Source organism: Balaenoptera physalus, assembly GCF_965194825.1.
Source record: "Balaenoptera physalus genome assembly, chromosome: 4".
NCBI lineage: Eukaryota > Metazoa > Chordata > Mammalia > Artiodactyla > Balaenopteridae > Balaenoptera > Balaenoptera physalus.
The window spans coordinates 85,746,195-85,768,201 of NC_138891.1; the positions used below are offsets into that span (position 1 = coordinate 85,746,195).

The 22,007-nt window shown below is 42.8% G+C and overlaps 1 protein-coding gene across 1 annotated transcript in view; it reads right to left on the reverse strand.

Annotated features, from left to right (window-relative positions):
* The window catches only part of TIGIT (T cell immunoreceptor with Ig and ITIM domains), a 39,961-nt gene extending 18,207 nt beyond the window's left edge, over window positions 1-21,754 (reverse strand). The window contains exon 1 of the mRNA XM_082460246.1: window positions 1,158-21,754. Within this exon, the coding sequence (XP_082316372.1) occupies window positions 1,158-1,431 (274 nt within the window). The 5' untranslated portion in view covers window positions 1,432-21,754. The remainder of the gene's footprint in view (window positions 1-1,157) is intronic.
* Window positions 21,755-22,007: the final 253 nt, after the last annotated feature.

Sequence of the window (22,007 nt, forward strand, 5' to 3'; positions counted from 1 at the left end):
ACCTTCCTGATGAACTCACTGATTATTTCCACACACTTATTCTGTCTCTCTACCTAGAATATAAGCCCTTGTCAGCCACCGCTTCTGTTTGATTGTATCTTCCAGCAGCCAGTTCTATGCTGGGCACATTATCCTTTGAAACAAAACCTGGCTGCTTTGGTTGACAGCCATTTGGGGTGCCTGGAAAATTTTTTAGGAAAGCCATGACATCCAAAGGAAAGGAGGCTTGGAGAGCAAATCTGCTTCTCCAGGCAAAGCCACCATCCTCGACACTGACCTCCACCCCTGCTCCAGACGGTTCAGAAAGCAACAGGGAAACAATATTATACTACAGTTTTTAAATATTTCCGCCCCCCTCAGAAATATTTGTTTATGATATTTAATATAGAAGGAAATAGATTTAACATAAATTAAATCTATAATAGTAGAATCTCTGGAATCTGTGACGAAGACTTTTTTTTTTTTTTTTTTTATGGCTGTGTTGGGTCTTCGTTTCTGTGCTAGGGCTTTCTCTAGTTGCGGGCAAGTGGGGGCCACTCTTCATCGCGGTGCGCGGGCCTCTCACTATCGCGGCCTCTCTTGTTGCGGAGCACAGGCTCCAGTCGCGCAGGCTCAGCAATTGTGGCTCACGGGCCCAGTTGCTCTGCGGCATGTGGGATCTTCCCAGACCAGGGCTCGAACCCGTGTCCCCTGCAGTGGCAGGCAGATTCTCAACCACTGCGCCACCAGGGAAGCCCACGAAGACATCTTTTAATCCACAGGAAACATGTTGGGTTGGCCAAAAAGTTCGTGCGGGTTTTTCCATTACGGAAATACAATGTCTTTGTAGACGTTTCCTCAAGGACAGAAGAAAGGAGGATGGCGCAGGAGTGAACTTCTCTCAGCAAACTCATCATCCCTCCTCCTTAGTCCCTTTCTCTCCTCCTGCTTCCTTCCTTGGGTCAGCCAGTCGGGCACCCCCCCATCCCCAAGTCCTTCATCTGCCGCCTAGTACAGAACCGTATCTCCTCAGAGACAGCCGTTTCTCAACGAGGGGACACAGGGCTCTGAAAACTGTGTTTCCTTCCCTCAGATGGATAAGACCATGGCTCCAGCCTCCCCTTTCCTCCGCCCGCTCTCCCTCCCCTTCCAATCCCAGGCTAGACTTCAGGCCGTACCTGAGGCAGGGAGGCGAGCCGGCCTCAGCCCCTGGGCCCAGAGCAGGAGGAGACACCACTGCATGCTTCTGCCCAGGGGGCCAACAGGAAGGCGCTGTGGCCTCTTCTGCCACCGAAACTGGCCGACTGCTGATGGCAGGGTGAAACTGAGCCTCTGAGGAGAGAAGGTCTCGGAAAAACCAAGTTCAGCAAAAACAACGTCGAAGATAAAACTCACAACAAGTGCACAAACGGCACAGGGCGAGCCACAAGAAAGACCATGAAGGAAACACATTTAAAAATAAACAAAAATGTGGTTAGAAGTACACTGGTCTTTGGATTACTGTTAGTCAACCTATTGTTTTTAAGTTCTGTCTCAATGCACTTTTTGTTTAAATTAGCCTTTATCTAACGAGCTCAAGCACGTCTGTGTAATGCCCAAGATTCTGGAGAACCTGTTCCTGACAGGGTTCACTGGGCTGCCCCGACTGTGCAATGACAAGAGAAACTTAAGTTTGTGTGCTTAAAGGCCAGGAACTGCACTTGAAATCTAATGATGGAGGGAACAAGAGACATTTACTTCAGAAACAAGACATGAGTGGGACAAAAGTCTTGGTCAAACAGAGCAACTTTCCCCTGAATGAGGGAAAGAACTAAGATTCTCTCTCCTTGAATCTTATTTCTTCTGTCTTGTTTATTTGGACTGAGACACTGTTGAATTCGGGTTTACTCTCTCTGACCCAGTAGAGTCAGAGGAGACCAGAAGAGTGAGTTTTCTCGCGTACCGTGACCCCGTGACAATCAGGGATGCAAAGAGGGGCTAGCCCCAGTTGCCTGACCCTGCTTCGGGATTGGCTGACACTTGTCTGGAGCTCCCAGCTCATCATCAAGTCCTACTGTCTACCCACCCTTCCTTCCTGCTTCCCGCCCTCCCTCTCTCAGTTCATGCCTTTGAAAGTCCCTGAGTGCCTGCGAAGCACTGGACTCAAGACTAGCCTCTGGAGATACGAGGGTAGATAATCACCGCCCCTGCTGTCAAAGTCAAAGCTTGCTCTGGTGAAGCCACACCCTGCGGAGAGGAGGTGGAGGGTACACATTCACCTGCCTTGGGCATGCCCCGTGGTGTTATGTCCTGGAAGTCTGCTGCTCCAACGGGGGAACATCTGAAGCCCGGTGCTCTGCCTCTCATTCCAGCCCAGCACCCTGAGCATTCCACACTTTCCGGGCTCCTGTCCTCCTTCTCTTCTGCAGGACACTCCATCTCAAACCAGTTTCCTCCCCTCCCTGGGGAGGAAACTATTCCCAACTCTACACTACCTATTCCCAACTCTACACTATGACCCATGTACACCCTTACACCCCACCCCCAGCCCCTTAGACAACTTATGCCTCACCAACTTCTTTCTGCCCATCCCAATTCAACCTGTCCTTCAAGGCTCACATCAAGACATGTCTCCTCCACCGCCTCTCCACAGTCACAGAGCCTGCAGCTGAAGAAGCTATGAGACCTAACGTGTGCCCACCTAATGTGGGCGCAGAGGTTGAACCAGAGGGGTGTTTTCAAAACTGGTTGCCAAGGCAGAGGGGCGAGGGGTGGGAGAGCCGAGAGCGGTTCTGGGGAATAGAGCACAAAGGCGGACTCTGGCGTTTGGACTATAAAAAACTCAGAGACTGTGTTTCTATAGTGGGGGTTGGTAAAAGCCACAGAGGCAGGACCTGTCTTATACAGCTGGCCTTCTGTATCCATGGGTTCTGCATCTGTGGATTCAACCAACCACAGATTGAAAATATTAAAAAAAAAATCCAGAAAGTTCCAAAAAGCAAAACTTGATCTTGCCATGCACTGGCAACTATTTACATAGCATTTACATTGTATTTATAACTATTCACATGGCATTTACATGCTATTAGGTATTATAAGTAATCTAGAAATGATGTAAATTGTATGGGAGAATTTGCCTAGGTTATATGAAAATACTATGCCATTTTATGTAAGGGACTTGAATGTCTGCAGGGTTCTCAGTACCAAACCCCCACAGATGCTGAAGGATGACTGTATAATTAGAAATCCAAAGAAACTTAGAGTGGGTTAAAGAATTGTTTATTTGTTTCTAAGCAGTCAGTCCGAAGAAGAGCACGGTCAAGTCCATTTTGATCAGTGGTGCTCTCCAGAGACATTTGAAGGTGGTGACTAACACCCTAGGGAAGGAAAAAGACCTGGGTCCAAATTCATCCTGGTTTGATGACCTTGGGAAATTACTCAACCTCCTTAAGCCTCGGTTTCCTCCTCTGTAAATAAAAACAATAGTACCCGCTCCTCACCCCCCTCATAGGGTCCTTGTGAGGATTCAGTGAACTAATGTCTGGTAAGGTGTTTAGCACAGTGCCTGGAACACAGGAAGGGTTCAATACATCAATGATAGTATTGATAATAACATTAACTAAGGAAGTGAAAGGAAAATCAGAGGAGACTATCCCTGTCTATGTAATGTATTTTGCCAGGAGTAAAACCCTGGTTTCTGGACTCCAAGGCCAGAGTTCTACAAATCTCTTCATTCTGGCTTAGGCATCTGACATCAAATATGAGAATAAGATGTTACTGTGGAAAAGTAGCCACTGTACCAGCCAAACCCTGAGGACGCCTTGGAGGAAGGTGAATGACGGAAGAGTCTCCCCAGGGAACCTCCCAAATCCCTCTGGGAGCCTCCTCTTGGGACTCCTCTTGGAACAGTCGCCGGCAGCAGCCAGAGCAAAGCAGCAGAGCTGCGAGGAGCAGGTCTGGAGCAAGAGCTCCCCGGGCCACCCTGAGCCTTTGGGCCCCCCCCCCCGGCAGCCCCTGCAGCAAAGCGTGAACCCCTGTGGTTAGTTGGGTGCCAACTCACGTTTCCATTTAAAGCTCTAAAAGGGGCCACCGTATTTTTCTCCCCTGACTTCTGGGGTTGTGGGCTGGACAGGGATGGTGAGCCTTGAGGCAGTGGGGTGGGTGTAGGTGTCGGGGAAGGGACTCTATTTGCACGTAAAGGGGGAAGAAGCACTGGCCTAGAATGTAAAACCCTCACCAGGCCCCTCAAGTCCTTTCAAAGTCCAGCCTTCCCCTCTCCCTGTAGGCCCCCCTCGAGCCCACAGCTGGCTCCCCAGCTCCAGTTGGAAGCCCATGGCTCGGCGGGGGGCGGTCACAAGCACTGGGCCCGGGGGGCTGAGGGTGGTCACACTTTCCACAAGGCCCATGACTCACATACGCGAAATACAACCTAGTGTTCTCTCAGGGCACAGACCAATCTCTCAGCTGTGTCTTTGGACTTGTAGTCTCCAGAGTTTTCCCTCTGGCTCAGAAGGGGTGCGGGAGCCTCAGGGATATCACAACTGTCTTCTCCGCCCTCTTCCCGGCCTCTTACCAACTGCAACACCAGCAGCTGCAGGGGCGGTGACCTTCCCAGACAAGTGCTCCCTCTCGCTGCCCTGCAGACCAGCGCCTCCTGGTGTGAGCTGGATTGTGGCCGAGGGGTCCGCAGAGGCCTGCGGGAGCAGGGAGACTGGAAACCGGGGAGAGAAGGGGACGCGGCCGGGCCGCCCAGAGCCCCCGGAAGAGCCTGCCCTGCGTCCCCCTCAGCCCCATCCGCCCTTTGCCACAGCAAAGTCACTCCAAAGCGGAGCCATCCAGGCAGTGGGTGGTGGTCCCAAAGCCCCTTGTGGAGAGAGGACATCAAAGACTCAACATGAAAGGAGTATCTCTGACCTGAGGCTCTTTCATAAGTCTGTGAGCCAGGCGGTTTGTTGGCTGCAACTGGCTCAGAGCGAATGCCAATGGGGAGAATTTGGGGGTGGGATTGCCATCGTTTGTTCAAGCTCCCTCGGGTGAGGTGACCCTGAGGAACCCACCCCCGCCCCCCAGTAAACGCTGCCAAGGAGTTTCGAGGATTATGGTAAATTTCCTTTGCCTTCTCAGCTGTGAAAATAGGACGGAGGCTCCCAGGAGAGGCTGGAGTGCAATCAGAAGAAAAGTCTCTGGGAGGAAGCAACTCCTCTTCTGTCTTCAGCTGAGGCCTTTTCTGCAGCCTCTCTTCACAGCCCTCCCACCCACCAACGGCGCTTCCCCTCCACCCCCATCCTAGATGTGATTATACTATCAGTCACCCCCTAGCTCCATCTGCCGTGGGAAGGATGTCCTCTACCCCTGGAAACTTACTTCCTGCTTCCTGCTACCTGCATCCCTCAACATCCAGGACAACTAGAACTCGGATAGAAATACATGCGAACATATCGTTCAAAGAGTGTCTCAATCATCAAACATCCTCCTTCCACCAACAAAAAGAATGCCAGACCAAGATGGTGTCACAGGGGGATATAACAGACCTGTAAAGAGCAGATAATTTCAATGTCACTTAAAATATACAGACAGAGGACATAAAGGAACACTTCCAAATTTGTTTTATGAAGTGAATTTCAAACTGTTGTAAAAATTATTAAGATTGTACACAATAAAAGAAAATCAGATCCTAATCTCTTACAAATATTGAGGGGAAAATTCTAAATAAAATATCGTCACACAGATGCCAATAGCAAATTAAGCAAAATACATAATGACCAGGTAGAGTTTATTCCAGGATTACACGGATGATTCAATACTAGGAAATCCTTTAATATTAAATACAAGATCTATATAGAAAAAAGTATACGGTCATTTCCTGATACTGAAAAGAAAATTCAATCCCTACGACTGACCGAAAAAAGAAAAAACCACTCAGTAAAATAAAAATTAATTCTTTCTTAACATAATTACACACACACACACACACACACACCAGCCCCGAAGCCAACATCCCTTTTGATGGGAAAACACTAGAGGTGTTCCCACTAGGGTCAGGAATAAGACAAGAATGATCGGGGCTTCCCTGGTGGCGCAGTGGTTAAGAATCCACCTGTCAATGCAGGGGACACTGGTTTGAGCCCTGGTCCGGGAAGATCCCACATGCTGCAGAGCCACTAAGCCCGTGAGCCACAACTACTGAAGCCCACGTGCTTAGAGCCCATGCTCCGCAACAAGGGAAGCCACCGCATCTGTGCACCGCAATGAAGAGTAGCCCCCGCTCATCTCAACCAGAGAAAGCCCACGCAGCAACGAAGACCCAATGCAGCCAAAAATAAATAAATAAATAAATTTATTTAAAAAAAAAAAGAATGATCACTATTGCCACAACTAGTTAACAACTTATCAGAAGTATTAGCCAATTCAATTAAGAGAAACAGAGGAGTAAGAATTAGAAATAAGGATATAAAACTATCTCTAGTTACCATGCTTATATACATAGGAAACACAAGAGAATCAATGGGAAAGTTATCATAAACAATAGAATTCTGTAAAATTGGCAGGATATAAAATTAATATAAATAAACAGTCTTCCTACATACAGTCATTAACCAGTTAGAAAATATTTTGGAAGAGATCTCCCATTTACAGTAACAGCAAAAAATAAAATAAAATAAAATACTTAGAAATAAATTTAACAAGAAATGTGCAAAATCCATATTAAGAAAACTTTACTCCAATGAATCAGCTATCCAAATATACTTTTAAATGAAACCTACAAATACTGAAAGAAAACATGGGTGAATTCCTTTAAACCCTGAGAGCTGAGAAAACTTTTTAAACTGTGACTCAAAATCTGGAATCAATAAATACAATTGGTGAGGAATTTGACTACATAAAGTTTATTTTTTTGTTAAAAAAAGGCTTTTGCATTTCAAAAATCATAAAGGTCAAAAGATAAATGACAAACTAGGAAAGAATATTGGAACTTACTTCACAACCAAATGATTCATTTCCTTAACATAAAGCATTTCTAAAAATCAATATGAAAAAGACCAAAATTCATGAACTGAAAGTTCATAGAAAAAGAAATACAAATGTCCCTTAAACATTTGAAAAGTTCACTCCAGTCATAAAGAGAGAGAGGGATACGTTAAGACTATACTGTGATACAATTTCTCCCCCACCAAATTGAAAAAAATCAAAATTTTAACAATATATTCTAATGGTAAGGCTGTGGGGAAACAAGTGGCATATATCGTTGTTAGGAATAAAAAATGATGCAACTCCTTTGCAGGAAAATTGGTCAATATCTATCACAATCACAGCTGTGTTTACCCTTTGACCCAGGAATCCCACTTCTAGAAATATATTCTAAGGACACAACTGCACAAATAGAAAATGACATGTGCACAAAGTTATTCACTGAGACATCAGTCACTAGCAAAAACAAAAACAAAAACAAAAAAAACAGGAAAAAATCCAAATGTCTATCAATAGGTTCCTGGCTGAATAAACTATGATACCCAGCCCCTTACTGAATAAACTATGGTACCTACATTTAATGGAGAACTGGGCAACCATAAAAAGAATGAGAACAATTACAATGTATTGATATGGAGTGATCTCCAGGAGACATTGTTAATGAAAAATCATGGAGCCCAACAGTGTATACAGTATGCAACCTTTGCAGAAAGGGACAAAAGGGAGTAAGAATATGAGTACAAATTTGCCCATATTTGTAATAAGAAACACTGTAAGAACTGATCAGAATTAATTTTAAAATTTGGTTACTGTTAGGTGGTGGGAGAAGGGGTAGGGAGGGGGGAATTGGGATGGAAGAGGAACTTCTTGGAATATAGCTTTTAACTTCTAAGACACATGACTGTTTTACATATTCAAATGATATGTATTATATAAAAATGAAAAAGAAAAACCACCCCTAAAAATCAAAGGCAAAAAGAAAAATTAATCCAATCACATTTAAAGTTAATAACACAATCACACAGAGAAAATAATCAACTGAGTTTAAAACTTAGCACTTTGTATTTACTTAGTGGGATATTTTCTAGGATAAAAAACCATATATTCCAGTCATTCCGTTGTATTATAATTCTGAAATAATGATACAAAAACAAAGTTGTTACCTTAATGTTGTTAGAAGCCAAGCTTTTCAGTATAAGAGAAAATAGATAGAAGTATAAATTCAATTAATTAAGTAAAACCCTGTAATGTTAAATTTGAATTTGATCAATACAACGCCATGAATTAAAAGAATATATATATTGTCTAGTGTGGTCCATTGAAAGAGCCCAAAAACAACAATATTCCAGTAGCAATGAGTATCACTAGAGGCAGAATGCTTTCTAAAACCATTCTGCATTTGAGGGACCAGGCTTCTGAGGGAAATGATTGACTCCAGGTTTGGATCAAGGAATATACAAGGTAAGCCTGGGATATCTCATTCTTTCAAAGATTCATGGGGTCATGTCAAAAAGACCAGACCAATTTGCAGGGGCCACAAATGGCCAAAGTTGGGTCAAATAGAGTGTGAAAAAGAAAAAAGGCTATAAGGATATATTAAAGGCCACAAATCTATAAATGACACTCCAGAAACAGAAAACTCTAAACAAAACAAGCCTCATTTGTCACTATTGGAAGCAATTACTACACCAACTTCTTGTTCTAAAAATTGGTAATTAAAGTTAAAAGGATTTATCCTGTCCTTCCATCTGGAACTATATTTAAGGATAGCTAAATAGCCCCACTTGATAAGGGAAAGCACTTCTTTACATAATAATTCCAGCTAATAAAGAGAGAATAAATTTTGTCAACCCTAATGAAATAATTGATTTAGTTAAGGATCACCAATGGAAACGAAAACCATTAGGTGAAATGTGATGGCAAAGTGGATGTTCCATTGTGCTAAGGCAGCCTCACAGATTGCTTTCTGGTCACAAGGGGGAAAATATAACTGCTCAAGGGAGGGATCAAGCTGTCCCCACTTTATCCCAGTGACTAATCTAAATGCCACTTAAATTTGAACAGCCAGACATAGTGTGCCATGTAATTGGACCCAATATTAAGTGTATATATCATCCATGAAATATTCATTCCCAAAATGTTTAACCTGAATCTAAGCAGGGTTTCAGGCCTAACTTCTAGCTTATGGGAAACCCAGTATGGCATATAGGTGAACAAGTTAAATTACCCCCAACTACAGAGCACAGAAAAATGCAAAATGTGGGGCAATTACTTCAATAAGACAATGTCATGGGAAAAAAGAGGGGAAGAGGACTATTCTAGATTAAAATAAATTTAGGAGACATAACAGTCGAATGCAAATCATGGTCCTCAATTGACCCTTATTTTGAACAAAGACATTTGGGGGACAATTGTAAGAAATCAAATATGGATTGTACATTAATTATATTAATAAACTACTGTTAAATTTGTTAAGTGTGTGTTATGACCTGAATTGTGTCCCCCCCCTCGCCAGATTCTTATGTTGAAGTCCTAATCTCCAGCACCACAGAATGTAACTGTATTTGGAGATAAGGTCTTTAAAGAGCTAATTTAGTTAAAATGAAGTCTTTAGGGTGGGCCCTTATCCAATATGATTGTTGTTTTTATAAAAAGAGGAAATTTGGACAGAGAGACAGAGATACAGACAGAGAGACAACCAAGTAAGGGCACAGTGAGACGGTGGCCATCTGCAGGCCAAGGAGAGAGGCCTCAGAAGAAATCAAACCTGCTGACACCTTAATTTTGGACTTCCAGCCTCCAGAGCTGTGAGAAAATAAATTTCTGTTGTTTTAGACACCCAGTCTGTGGTATTTTGTAACAGTAATCCCGATAAACTAACACAGTATAACAATGACTTTGTGGTTATGTAGGAAAATTTTTTTAGAGATTTCTGCTGAAATTTTTAAGCATGAAATGTATTAATGTCTCTAACTTTTAAATCCTTAAATAATGAAGAAAGGGTGGCAAAATGTTGACTGTCAAATTTAGGCAATGGGAATTAATTTTTATCTTTCTACTTCTCTGTAAATTAAAAGTTCATAGCAAAAAGTCAAAATTAAATGCAAGGAAATGTTCAAGTGTAGCTGGGAGAAACAGGGCGCCAGACAGGATGTGCAGGCAGTTTGGGGGAACATGTGGATGAAAAGCCCAGGGGCAAGACCCCTTTACAAGAAGACCCCTGCCTGTTATGGGAGTGAACTCAGGGCCTCTGTGTTTTAATCCATCTGCCCATGAGATAGGGTGGTTAGAATTCAAGTGAATATTGCATCAGAGAAATTGTCAATAGTAAGGCTGTGAGAAAAGAACAATTAAAAATGAATGTGATTTAGCTGTAAAACATTACTAATTTCAGTCACTTACATGAACTACCAAACATTTAAGTATAAATACTGTTCAACATAATAATAATTATCCGTACAACTGAAAAAATACAGTTGGAAATATATAATTATTTTTAAGTGGCATAATAGTTAAAGGAACTTTTCAGAATTTAGCCAAATTCCTCATATTGGATAGGCAGTTCCTGGTCTGAGCTGAGGCTGCTTGATTCTCTGTCACAACAAACCTAACAGCCCCGACACATTTCTTCATGTCAATCAATCAACAGATATTGAGCACTTACTTTGCAAAACTGCTGTGCTAGACATTATGGTTGATAGGAAGAAGAAAAAGTTTACTCAAGGAGTTTACAACCTAGTTACGAAGTTTTATACCCAAACAAAAATAATTTAAAATATAAGGTAGGTAATAGGTGCAAATGACTCATACACAGGAACAAAGTTGGGGTTATAGGATAGTTATTTGTATCAGGTAAAAGGTGAAAGCAGTAGCTGTGTGGATGAAGCAAGGATGTCTCATCTCAGAGCAAGGAGATATATCGAAATAATATAAAAGTAAATGCAGAAGCAGTAACAACCATTGGCATGCAGCCAACGCCTGGACAGAGTTGCAATGACACTGTTAATCCACATACCCAGATTCGTGTGCTCCTAGGCAACACCTCAGAGATACGGTGGGACACCGCGCATGCTTAGACAAATGCTTACAAACATATATTATGAAAAACAAAACGTTATGGAGGTGGATGTTGTCGTGGCTCAAGGGAAGGTATGATAGAAGTCTCAGTAAAAGAGGGACCTATTGATTCATAAGTTCCTGTCTGGTCTCACCGGGTCGATGCACCTAGCCTGCTCCCTTGGTCCAACAGGTCAAGTGTAAACACAAATACCTGATGCTCCGCTAACAGTGGTGAGGGAAAGCGTGCCTCCAGTGGGGCCAGAGGGCGAGTGGGAGGGTCAGACTGTGGCCCCATAATCATCCTTACTCGAAAGAAACACACGTCCTCTTTGCCTTATGGAATGGAGGTTACCCTTCCAGAGTGTCCAAGAAAAAAACTTCAAAAAAAGAGGTGAGACGTGATCTGAGGAACGAATAACCAAGAGCATGTAGAATTCTGCCTGGAGGACAAAGAGGGGTCAAAAGTGAGCTGTGCCCTCCCAAGCTCTATCTGGCTCTCAGTAAGACCTCACCCCACCTTCCACCAAGCCAAACCACCTCCCGCCTCACCATTACAATCTGCCCCAAAGACCACTGCCAACGAGGAGGTTTTATGTAGGGCTAAGCCCAGCGTGACTTGTAATCTTGCTTGTGTTAACCAACATCAGAAGTCCAAGCCTTCTAGGTCAATGCTCATCACCTGGATTCTCTTCCTTTAAGGCTCTAATCTGACCTGATTTCCCACCCTTCTGGCCTCACCCACCCCAAAGTCTCCCATTCTGTTCTCTGGGTCTCACGGACTGCCATCAGCAATACCCCTTTCATCCTTAAACTCTTCTTTAAATCACTGGTTTCCAAAGCGTGAGCCTGGCCAAGCAGTATCACATCACTTAAAAACTTGGAAGAATGAAAATCCCCAGGTTCCATCCCAAACCTACTGAATCCCAATCCCAGGGGTGGGGGTTTGGGGGTAGCTGTCTCTGTTGTAACAAGCCTCCAGGTGACTCAGCATTTGTGACATCCACCTGCAAGTACTCTCCTTCAAGATCTTGGAGGAAAAACCCGTCTCACCACTTTGATCACTGCACAGACCAACCTTCCTTCTTGCATATTAATTCGATACCTCACCCTAAAACAGCAATGAGGCCACGCTTTCCACCTTTTATTTTCACCTCTAACTTCTAACACCACCCCTCCCAACACACACACAAACACTGCTCCTGAATCACCATGTCTGAATTTCTTAGAACTAATTCCCTTTTCTTTTACCCTAAAACCGTGGTCTCCATGTTTTCCTTTTTATTCTGCACACCATCAGTTTTTTTTTTAATTTAAGGAGTGACCTCCCAAATGTGTATATTCACATAAAGTATGTACACATATGGCTGTAGTAATATATTTTATATGTTATACAACAAAAATTGAGAATAGAAAAAAAAGTAGCTATGCAGTAAAAGTATTTATATAACAAATTTGAGACCTTCTTTATGCACTCCAGTGATTCATGTTGTGCAAATTACTTTGGAGACATCAGCTTTGAAGGAATCAAGACTGTGCTTCCACTACAAGTTTCTAGGCCCAGAGGCACACAGGCCTCTGACTGGGAGCACAAGTTAGATTTCTGCAGTTGCATGACAGTAAATGATTAACAACAGATTGCCAAGAAAAAAGTCCCAGGTCTATAGCCTCAGTCAATGTCAGTGGCGTAAATACTCCCACTGTGGTTATTTCAAGCTACCAAGAACATGTCGCAGAATGTGAAGTCTGGATAAACAAAATTGATAAACCCTTAGCCAGACTCATCAAGATAAAAAGGGAGAGGATGCAGATCAATAAAATTAGAAATAAAAAAGGAGAAATCACAACTGACACCGCAGAAATACAAAGGATTATAAGAGACTACTACAAACAACTATATGCCAATAAAATGGACAACCATGAAGAAATGGACAAATTCTTGGAAAGGTACAATTTTCCAAGACTGAACCGGGAAGAATTAGAAAATATAAACAGACCTATCACAAGTAATGAAATTGAAACCATAATTAAAAATCTTCCCGCAAACAAAAGTCCAGGACTAGATGGCTTCACAGGCAAATTCTATCAAACATTTAGAGAAGAGCTAACACCGATCTTTCTCAAACTCTTCCAAAAAATTGCAGAGGGGAAAAACAATTCCAAATTCATTCTACGAAGCCACCATCACCTTAATACCAAAACCAGAAAAAGACATCACAAAAAAAGAAAATTACAGACCAATATCACTTATGAACATAGACGCAAAAATCCTGAACAAAATACTAGCAAACAGAATCCAACAACACATTAAAAGGATCATACACCATGATCAAGTGGGATTTATCCCAGGGATGTAAGGATTCTTCAATATACACAAATCAATCAATGTGATTAACAAATTAAGGAATAAAAACCATATGATCACTCAATAGATGCAGAAAAAGCTTTTGACAAAATTCAACATTCATTTATGATAAAAAACCCTCCAGAAAGTGGGCATAGAGGGAACCTACCTCAACATAATAAAGGCCATATACAACAAACCCACAGCAAACATCATTCTCAATGGTGAAAAACTGAAAGCATTTCCTCTAAGATCAGGAATAAGACAAGGATGTCCACTCTCACCACTACTATTCAACAGAGTTTTGGAAGTCCTAACCATGGCAATCAGAGAAGAAAAAGAAATAAAAGGAATCCAAATTGGAAAAGAAGAAGTAAAACTGTCACTGTTTGCAGATGACATGATACTATACATAGAGAATCCTAAAGATGCCACCAGAAAACTACTAGAGCTAATCAATGAATTTGGTAAAGTGGCAGGATACAAAATTAATGCACAGAAATCTCTTGCATTCCTATACACTAACAATGAAAGATCAGAAGGAGAAATTAAGGAAACAATCCCATTCACCACTGCAACAAAAAGAATAAAATACCTAGGAATAAACCTTCCTAGGGAGACAAAAGACCTGTATGCAGAAAACTATAAGACACTGATGAAAGAAATCAAACATGACACAAACAGATGGAGAGATATACCATGTTCTTGGATTGGAAGAATCAATATTGTGAAAATGTCTATACTACCCAAAGCAATCTACAGATTCAATGCAATCCCTATCAAATTACGAGTGGCATTTTTTACAGAACTAGAAAAAAAATCTTAAAATTTGTATGGAGACCCTGAATAGCCAAAGCAGTCTTGAGGGAAAAAAACAGAGCTGGAGGAAACAGACTCCCTGACATCAGACTATACTACAAAGCTACAGTAATCAAGACAATATGGTACTGGCACAAAAACAGAAATATAGATCAATGGAACAGGATAGAAAGCCCAGAGATAAACCCACGCACCTATGGTCAATTAATCTATGACAAAGGAGGCAAGGATATACAATGGAGAAAAGACAGTCTCTTCAATAAGTGGTGCTGGGAAAACTGGACAGCTACATGTAAAAGAATGAAATTAGAACACTCCCTAACACCATACACAAAAATAAACTCAAAGTGGATTAGAGACCTAAATGTAAGACCAGACACTATAAAACTCTTAGAGGAAAACACAGGAAAAACATTCTTTGACATAAATCAGAGCAAGATCTTTTTTGATCCACCTCTTAGAGTAATGGAAATAAAAACAAAAATAAACAAATGGGACCTAATGAAACTTAAAAGCTTTTGCAAAGCAAAGGAAACTACAAACAAGACAAAAAGACAACCTTCAGAATGGGAGAAAATATTTGCAAACGAATCAACAGACAAAGGATTAATCTCCAAAATATACAAACAGCTCATGCAGCTCAATATGAAAAAAACAAACAACCCAATCAAAAAATGGGCAGAAGACCTAAATAGACATTTCTCCAAAGAAGATGTACAGATGGCCAAGAGGCACATGAAAAGATTCTCAACATCACTAATTATTAGAGAAACGCAAATCGAAACTACAATGCAGTATCACCTCACGCTGGTCAGAATGGCCATTATCAAAAAATCTAGAAACAATAAATGCTGGAAAGGGTGTGGTGAAAAGGGAACCCTCCTGCACTGTTGGTGGAAATGTAAATTGATACAGCCACTATGGAAAACAGTATGGAGTTTCCTTAAAAAACCAAAAATAGAACTACCATATGACCCAGCAATCCCACTACTGGGCATATACCCTGAGAAAATCATAATTCAAAAAGAGTCATGTACCACAATATTCATTGCAGCTCTATTTACAATAGTCAGGACATGGAAGCAACCTAAGTGTCCATCGACAGATGAATGGGTAAAGAAGAGGTGGCACATATATACAATGGAATATTACTCAGCCATAAAAAGAAACGAAATTGAGTTATTTGTAGTGAGGTGGATGGACCTAGAGTCTGTCATACAGAGTGAAGTAAGTCAGAAAGAGAAAAACAAATACCATATGCTAATGCATATATATGGAATCTAAAAAAAATGGTACTGATGAACCTAGTTGCAGGGCAGGAATAAAGACATAGACATAGAGAATGGACTTGAAGACACGGGGTGGGAGGGGGAAGCTGGGGTGAAGTGAGAGTAGTATCGACATATATACACTACTGAATGTAAAATAGCTAGTGGGAAGCAGCAGCATAGCACAGGGAGATCAACTCGATGCTTTGTGCTGACTTAGAGGGGTGGGATAGGGAGGATGGGAGGGAGGCTCGAGAAGGAGGGCATATGGGGACATATGTATGCATATGGCTAATTCACTTTGGTGTACAACAGAAACTAACACAGTATTGTGAAGGAATTATACTCCAATAAAGATCTATCTTAAAAAAAAAAAAAAAAAAGAAGTTTGGGAAGTGCCCAATCGTCTCAAACAAGCCAACTCCGGCACTGGATTTTTGTGCCCAAAGCTTCTTGATTAAGGTCTATTTTTCATTTAATTCCCTTTCTTCTAGGGAACTGGTTTCCTAATTAAGCATTTTCTAATTAACTTGCTCCCTCTTAATTTCTCAAAACCCCTGCCATGGCTGAGGAAGATCTTTAGTCCTTCTGGCTTTGGTGGTGGCCTCCAGTCTAATACAGAAGGCTGACGGTCCCCTGGGATTTGTGCACGTGAGAGTGAGAGTAGGGGGAGAGATAAGCAGGGACAGCCCTGCCTTAGCAATCCTTGCCCCAGGGCCCTATGTCACAGATGCGGGTGTATGCAAACTCACCGCCCCTCCACAAATGGAAGCTGGGCTTCAGTTCTCTCCAAAACCCATGCCCCTTAACTCCAATAGCTTCTGCTCCCTGCTCCTCTCCCCACACGCAAAACCCAAACCTGACAGTAGTGAGTAGGAGGGAGCTCTTGAACTTCTAGGGCCAAATGAAAGGGGAAAAAGAAAGTTTATTAATGTGAATATTTACAGTGTGAATGGAGCATTTACTAGGTGCCAGGCACAGTCCCAACTGCTTTATAAAGTAGTTACTATTAGTATTCCCATTTTGCAGATGAGGAAAACAGGTCTGGAGAGGTTAGACAATTTGCCCAAGGTCACATGGCTAATAAGAAGTAAAATTTGGATTTGAACCCAACCAGGTGGACCCCAGAGCCCATGCTTACAGTGACACATGTTCTACCACCTAGCCCTGCTATCCGATATGTTTTGGGACACTGAAGAGGGCTCTGCCTGGTGTAGAAAAATCCAGAGATGTGCACCCCTGTCTTCAAGATGCTTTCCAAAAACTTACAGGCTCCTTGGGAAAGCAAGACTAACATAAGTGAAGTAATTAGAAAATCTTAGCAGACAGCCTGTAATTAGCTGTAATGTACTATCTCCCACGGCTAAGAAAAGTGCTTCCTGGTAGAGGCCATGAGACCTCACCCCTGCCTCCAGAGCTATAATCACTCTTTTAAAAAATCAGAATGTAGGTCAGATGGGGCCCTCAGCTTGCAATCTGGTACTGTAATTCTCTCTTCCAAGGAATCCCACCTGACCAAATGACATACCCCTAACATGGCTATATAAAGCTGCATTGTATGCACAGTTTTTTGTGGGTTTTTTTACATTTTTCTCAGACTAATGAGAAAATATTTTTAAACCTCTGTTTAAAAGTTTCTGGCTTTCAAGTGCCACCAAATCCTGGAGTCTGGGCTCTGGCCTTTACTCTATCCTCTCCCTCTCTCTGGTGGTATCAATTCTTCAAGTTTGCCCACCGCGGTCTGTCCTAAATTGACAATGTGACTAGAAAACGAGATATCCTTAGAAGAAGAGTCACTTTAGAAGTCCAAGCTTGTCCCCATTCCTATTGCTGTGGAACAAACTACGCCAAAACTTAGCGACTTGAAACAGTGCCATGTTGTTATCTTTCACAGTTTCTGTGACAAATTCTTAGTTGGGTGAATATATTAGTTTGCAAGGCCAGAGATTAATTTTCTCACAGTTCTGGAGGCTAGAAGTCCAAGACCAAGGTGTTGATTTCTTCTGAGGCTTATTAAAGTAACCAGACTAGGTCCAAGATGGAATCGCCGATGCTAAGTCCCACATTTGCAAACCAAAATTTAACTACGTCTCTACCCTCAGCTCTCCCAGAAAAAGAGGAATGAGGTCAGCTGATGAGGGCTTGCCTGCTCAGCCCAAGTTACCTGAACCAGCTCCAGGACTCCCCTTTGCTCCATGTAAGGAAAGTAACCCTGCTTTAACCAATCAGCAAACACCCAGTGTAATTGCCTTATTTCTGCTCACTTTGGTCTTTAAAATCCCTCTTGCTTTGTACAACTCTTTGGAGCTCCTTTCTATCTGCTAGATTGGATGCTGCCAAATGAAGCCTACTAGATCAGTAAGTTGTCTGTGGAGAATTTTCTTTTTTTTTCCTCTAGCCCCACCACGCAGCATGCGGGATCTTAATTCCCCTACCAGGGATTGAACCTGTGCCCCCTGCTTTGGAAGCATGGAGTCTTAACCACTGGACTACCAGGGAAGTCCCGGAATTTTCTTTTAACAGACCTCTCTCCTTGGCTTGTAGATGGCCACCTTATCCATACGTCTTCACATGGTCTTTTCTTCTGTGTATGTCTGTGTCCTAACTTCTTCTTATAAGGCCACCAGTCACGCTGGATTAGAGCCTGCTCACATAACCTCAGTTTTACCTTAATCACCTCTTTAAAGGCCCTATGTCCAAATACAGTCACATTCTGAGGTAGTAGGTGGGGGGTAGGATTTCAAAATACGAACTTTGAGGGGAATACAATTCAGGCCATACAGTGGGTTTCTTTGCTCCTTGTGCATTCACTGATGTCACTCAGTCGGACTTAGTTATCAGATGGGATGGTCTGGAGGATCCAAAATGGCCTCCATCACCTGTCTGGTGCCTAGGTGTGGATGGCTGGAAGGCTGAGCTCAGCTGTGCCCATTGACTGGAGAGCCTTCACATGGCATCTCCATCCTGGCCACCTTGGGGTAGTCAGACATTTTACATGGAGGCTGGTGGCTGCCTCCAGAGAACCACGCATGACCTTTTATGACCTAGCCTCAAAAGTCACATAGCACACCTCCGCCATGTTTTATTTGTCAAAACAGTCACAAACCCACCCAGATTCAAGAGAAGGGGACATGGACACTACCTCTCAGGGAAAGGAGTCTCACAGAATTTGGGACCTTTTTTTTGAAACTGCTGCAAGCTGTTTACAGTTCAGCCATATCACCCACAATGTTTCCTACCACTCAGTCATCCAGACCCAGATGAAAAGAGCCTGATTAACCCTACAGTTATTCCCAGCTCTCTGGGTTTCCCTCTGCTTCTTGAGGGCTCTTGGAGGTAGTACAGGTTTATGAGAATCAAATGGTCCCTTTCAGTCCATCTGACCTCATCAGTCCTTCAGATCCTTTCCTAGGGGTTCAAACACGCCAACTTTGCCATTGTGGGTCATTCTTCACTAACTTGGCTGCTGTGCTTGGTCATAGGAAGTCCAGACTTCCCTTAGTCTCTATCCCCACCCTATCTCTTCATCCTGTTTGGAAGACATTTTGTGATACCCTCTGTTTTCCTTTTTGAGCTATTTTACTGGGTTCAGACCCCTCAGTCCCCCACCTCAGAGCTACCATTTTGTATCTTGCATGCTACTTGCCTTGCTCCTATCTCGGCCCCGTCTTGTTATCATAAAAATTGGAATTTGCATATGTCTGACCCAGATGGGGCAGGCCTGCCAGGAACCTATTTGCTGCAGAGACTGACTGGAAAGCACAGGAGACAGAAGACAGCGGGAGGCACTGACAGTCTGACTTAGGAAACATCCTCAGCTCTCAGAATTGCTGTGATTGTCAGATCCTGAATGGCAGGTGTCACTTGGATCTATCCTAGCTCCCAACGCTTCGACACAGTTTCGATCCTGGATTCTAGTGAGACACAAGCCTTTAAAATAAAAACTGAAAGAGCTATTCCTGTCCCTACTTCAAGGCCTCCTTGTAACTGAGTTTATCACTAAGGAAGGGGGGTGTTCTTCTGCTTTTCCATGGAGGGAGATCCCCAGAATATCCTGTGACGATGCCTGCTTTCACTGGTGTAGAGTCCACGTGAATCCCCTCCCCAGGATGGGGCTTCCAAGAAATCATTAGGGAAGAATGTTCCAGGGGTGGGAAGCCTATACCAACAGGAAAAAGGGAATGAGACTTGAATTATTAAGTTAATCACCCCCATTCCTGTCTACAGAGGAGGCCTGGGAAACTCAGGTAAAAAGAGAAAGATCACTGCCTTGTTCCTTCCCCTTGCTTTGCTCTCCTTTTCCACACCGTGGGTGGGCAAGGCCACTTCTGGCTCAGCGGTATTTCCTTGCATGCTACCAGCAAGCCATTTCCACGATTCTTAGTCAAGGAGGTGTAAGTTCTTGCCCAGACCCTGTCACTCCTAAGTCTTGTAACCTCATGCACTGGGAATTGGCTGAACTAAGTTTCTTCATCCGCAAATTGTGAGTTATACCACTCATTAACCACAAAGGGCTGTTTTAAGAACCTAAAAGTATAAATGACTTAAAATGAAGAGAATCACTACATAAATATATGTATTCTAACAATTCTAAACAATGCCTTTGAATATCTCCTTTGTGACTTCTAAGGGCATGGAACGATTTTAACAGCATCTTCTAGACTTCACTTCCACTTGTGTACATCTCTCTCTCGCACCACACCTTAGACCTTTTAAATGTAGGGACAGTGTCTTCTGCATCCTCATATTCTCTAAGGCACCAACCGCAGAGCTTAGCAAATTACAGGAGCCTAATAAATCATGAATGACCAACTTAATTTTAAAACCTCCCCACCCTATTCTCCCTCATCATGAGATATCTCTTAAATTCATAACCAACCACCTTATCTCTTTTCAGGATTAAGTCATAGCATTAATGAGTAATTAATTAAATTTTAGCATCACCTCTGTGGGACTATGGGGCCTGAGGTTGTGTCCTTTCCCAGGGACTGCCTTTATTATCCAGGGTTGTGGGTGTGAATCATAAATTCCCTGCTCCTGTACACAAAGGAGTTTCTGCAAGGTTTGGTAGCCGAACTCCTGAGTTCTTAGTTTGATGTCTGCTGATCTGTGGGTCCGGATGCTGCCGGCTGTCTCTGCCGAGGAGCCTGGTGATCCAAGCTGATTCAAGATTATCTGAGTCATCAGAGAATAGCACATTGTCAAGGCTGTTTCTGGCCACCATCCCTTCTCCTGTAGGCAAAAGTTCCCTTCTTCCCTCAACTCAACTAAAAGTAAAACTAGTGTCCTTTCCAGCGCTCATGTAAGAAGTCTGCAGTTGCAGCAGTGATTCATTCATTCCCTCTCCCACCAAATATCAGGGGGAAATTTTGGGGGAAGTAGGGTTGCTCCCATTTTGATCATCTTAAAAATTCTTACCTCTGTTCAAAGGGCTCAACTTAAGACAAGAGCACCCTGAGAGTTTAATTTAATCTAATTAAATGTACTACATAAATGCTGGTTGCCCAGGTCTTTAAAAAAGAAAAAAAACTTAGATGCGTAGCACCATGGAAAGGCCCTGGTTGAACAAAATAACTCTGAGCTCCAGGGGAAAATTATGGGTGAGTCATGACCATATGCCCCAGACTCATCTGCATAGGACTCGGAGCCCCAGGGTGTCAGTGACATATTAACTGGGTTCTGATCTACTTCATCCCCCCAGACAGCTCCCTTCAGACCTGGGCGGGTGATGATGTGGGCGGACTTCTCTATCTGGGTGACACACAGGCACCTCAAACTCACCATGTTCAAAGGTGAATTCAACATTTCCTCCTCCAAACAAGCTCATTCCCGGTGCTCTCTATCTCAGTCGATGACATGCCATCCACACAGTCACCCAGTTAGAAACCTAGAAGTCATTCCTGACACTTAGTTTTTTCTCACCATTACCCTCAACATCCACTTACCAAGTGCTTAAACTTTTGGAATCTTTCTCCACCTCCACATCTCCAGTGCCCCTGCCCAAGTGGAAGCCTTCCTCATCTCTCACTTGGAGTTAGCCTTTGGAGCGATCCACCTAAAACTCAAATCTAAACTTCTTCTTTCCTTAAATCATGTCTGTAGTGCCTCTAAATCTACAAGATAAAGTCCAAAGATTTTTAACAAAGATGCTTCATCTGGTACTCAGGGTCTTCCACACGTACGCCCTGCTTACATTTTCAGTCTTATCTCTCTTTGTTCACTCTTTTTATATATATATAGATAGATTATTTTATTTTTTTTTTTATCGGCATATAATTGTGTCAGTTTCTGTGGTACAATGAAGTGAATCAGCTATATGTATACCTATAACCCCTCCCTCTTAGACCTCCCTCCCACCCACCCCCAATCCCACCCATCTAGGTCATCACAGAGCCCCGAGCTGAGCTTCCTGTGCTTTATAGCATGTTCCCGCTAGCTATCTGTTTTACGCGTGGTAGTGTATATTTGTCAATCCTAATCTCCTGATTCGTGCCACCCTCCCCTTCCCCCCCTGTGTCCACTTGTACTTTATATATCTGTCACCACGAATTGATCATTGCTTTTCCAACGTGTTGGCTTTTTGGCTGGAGTGA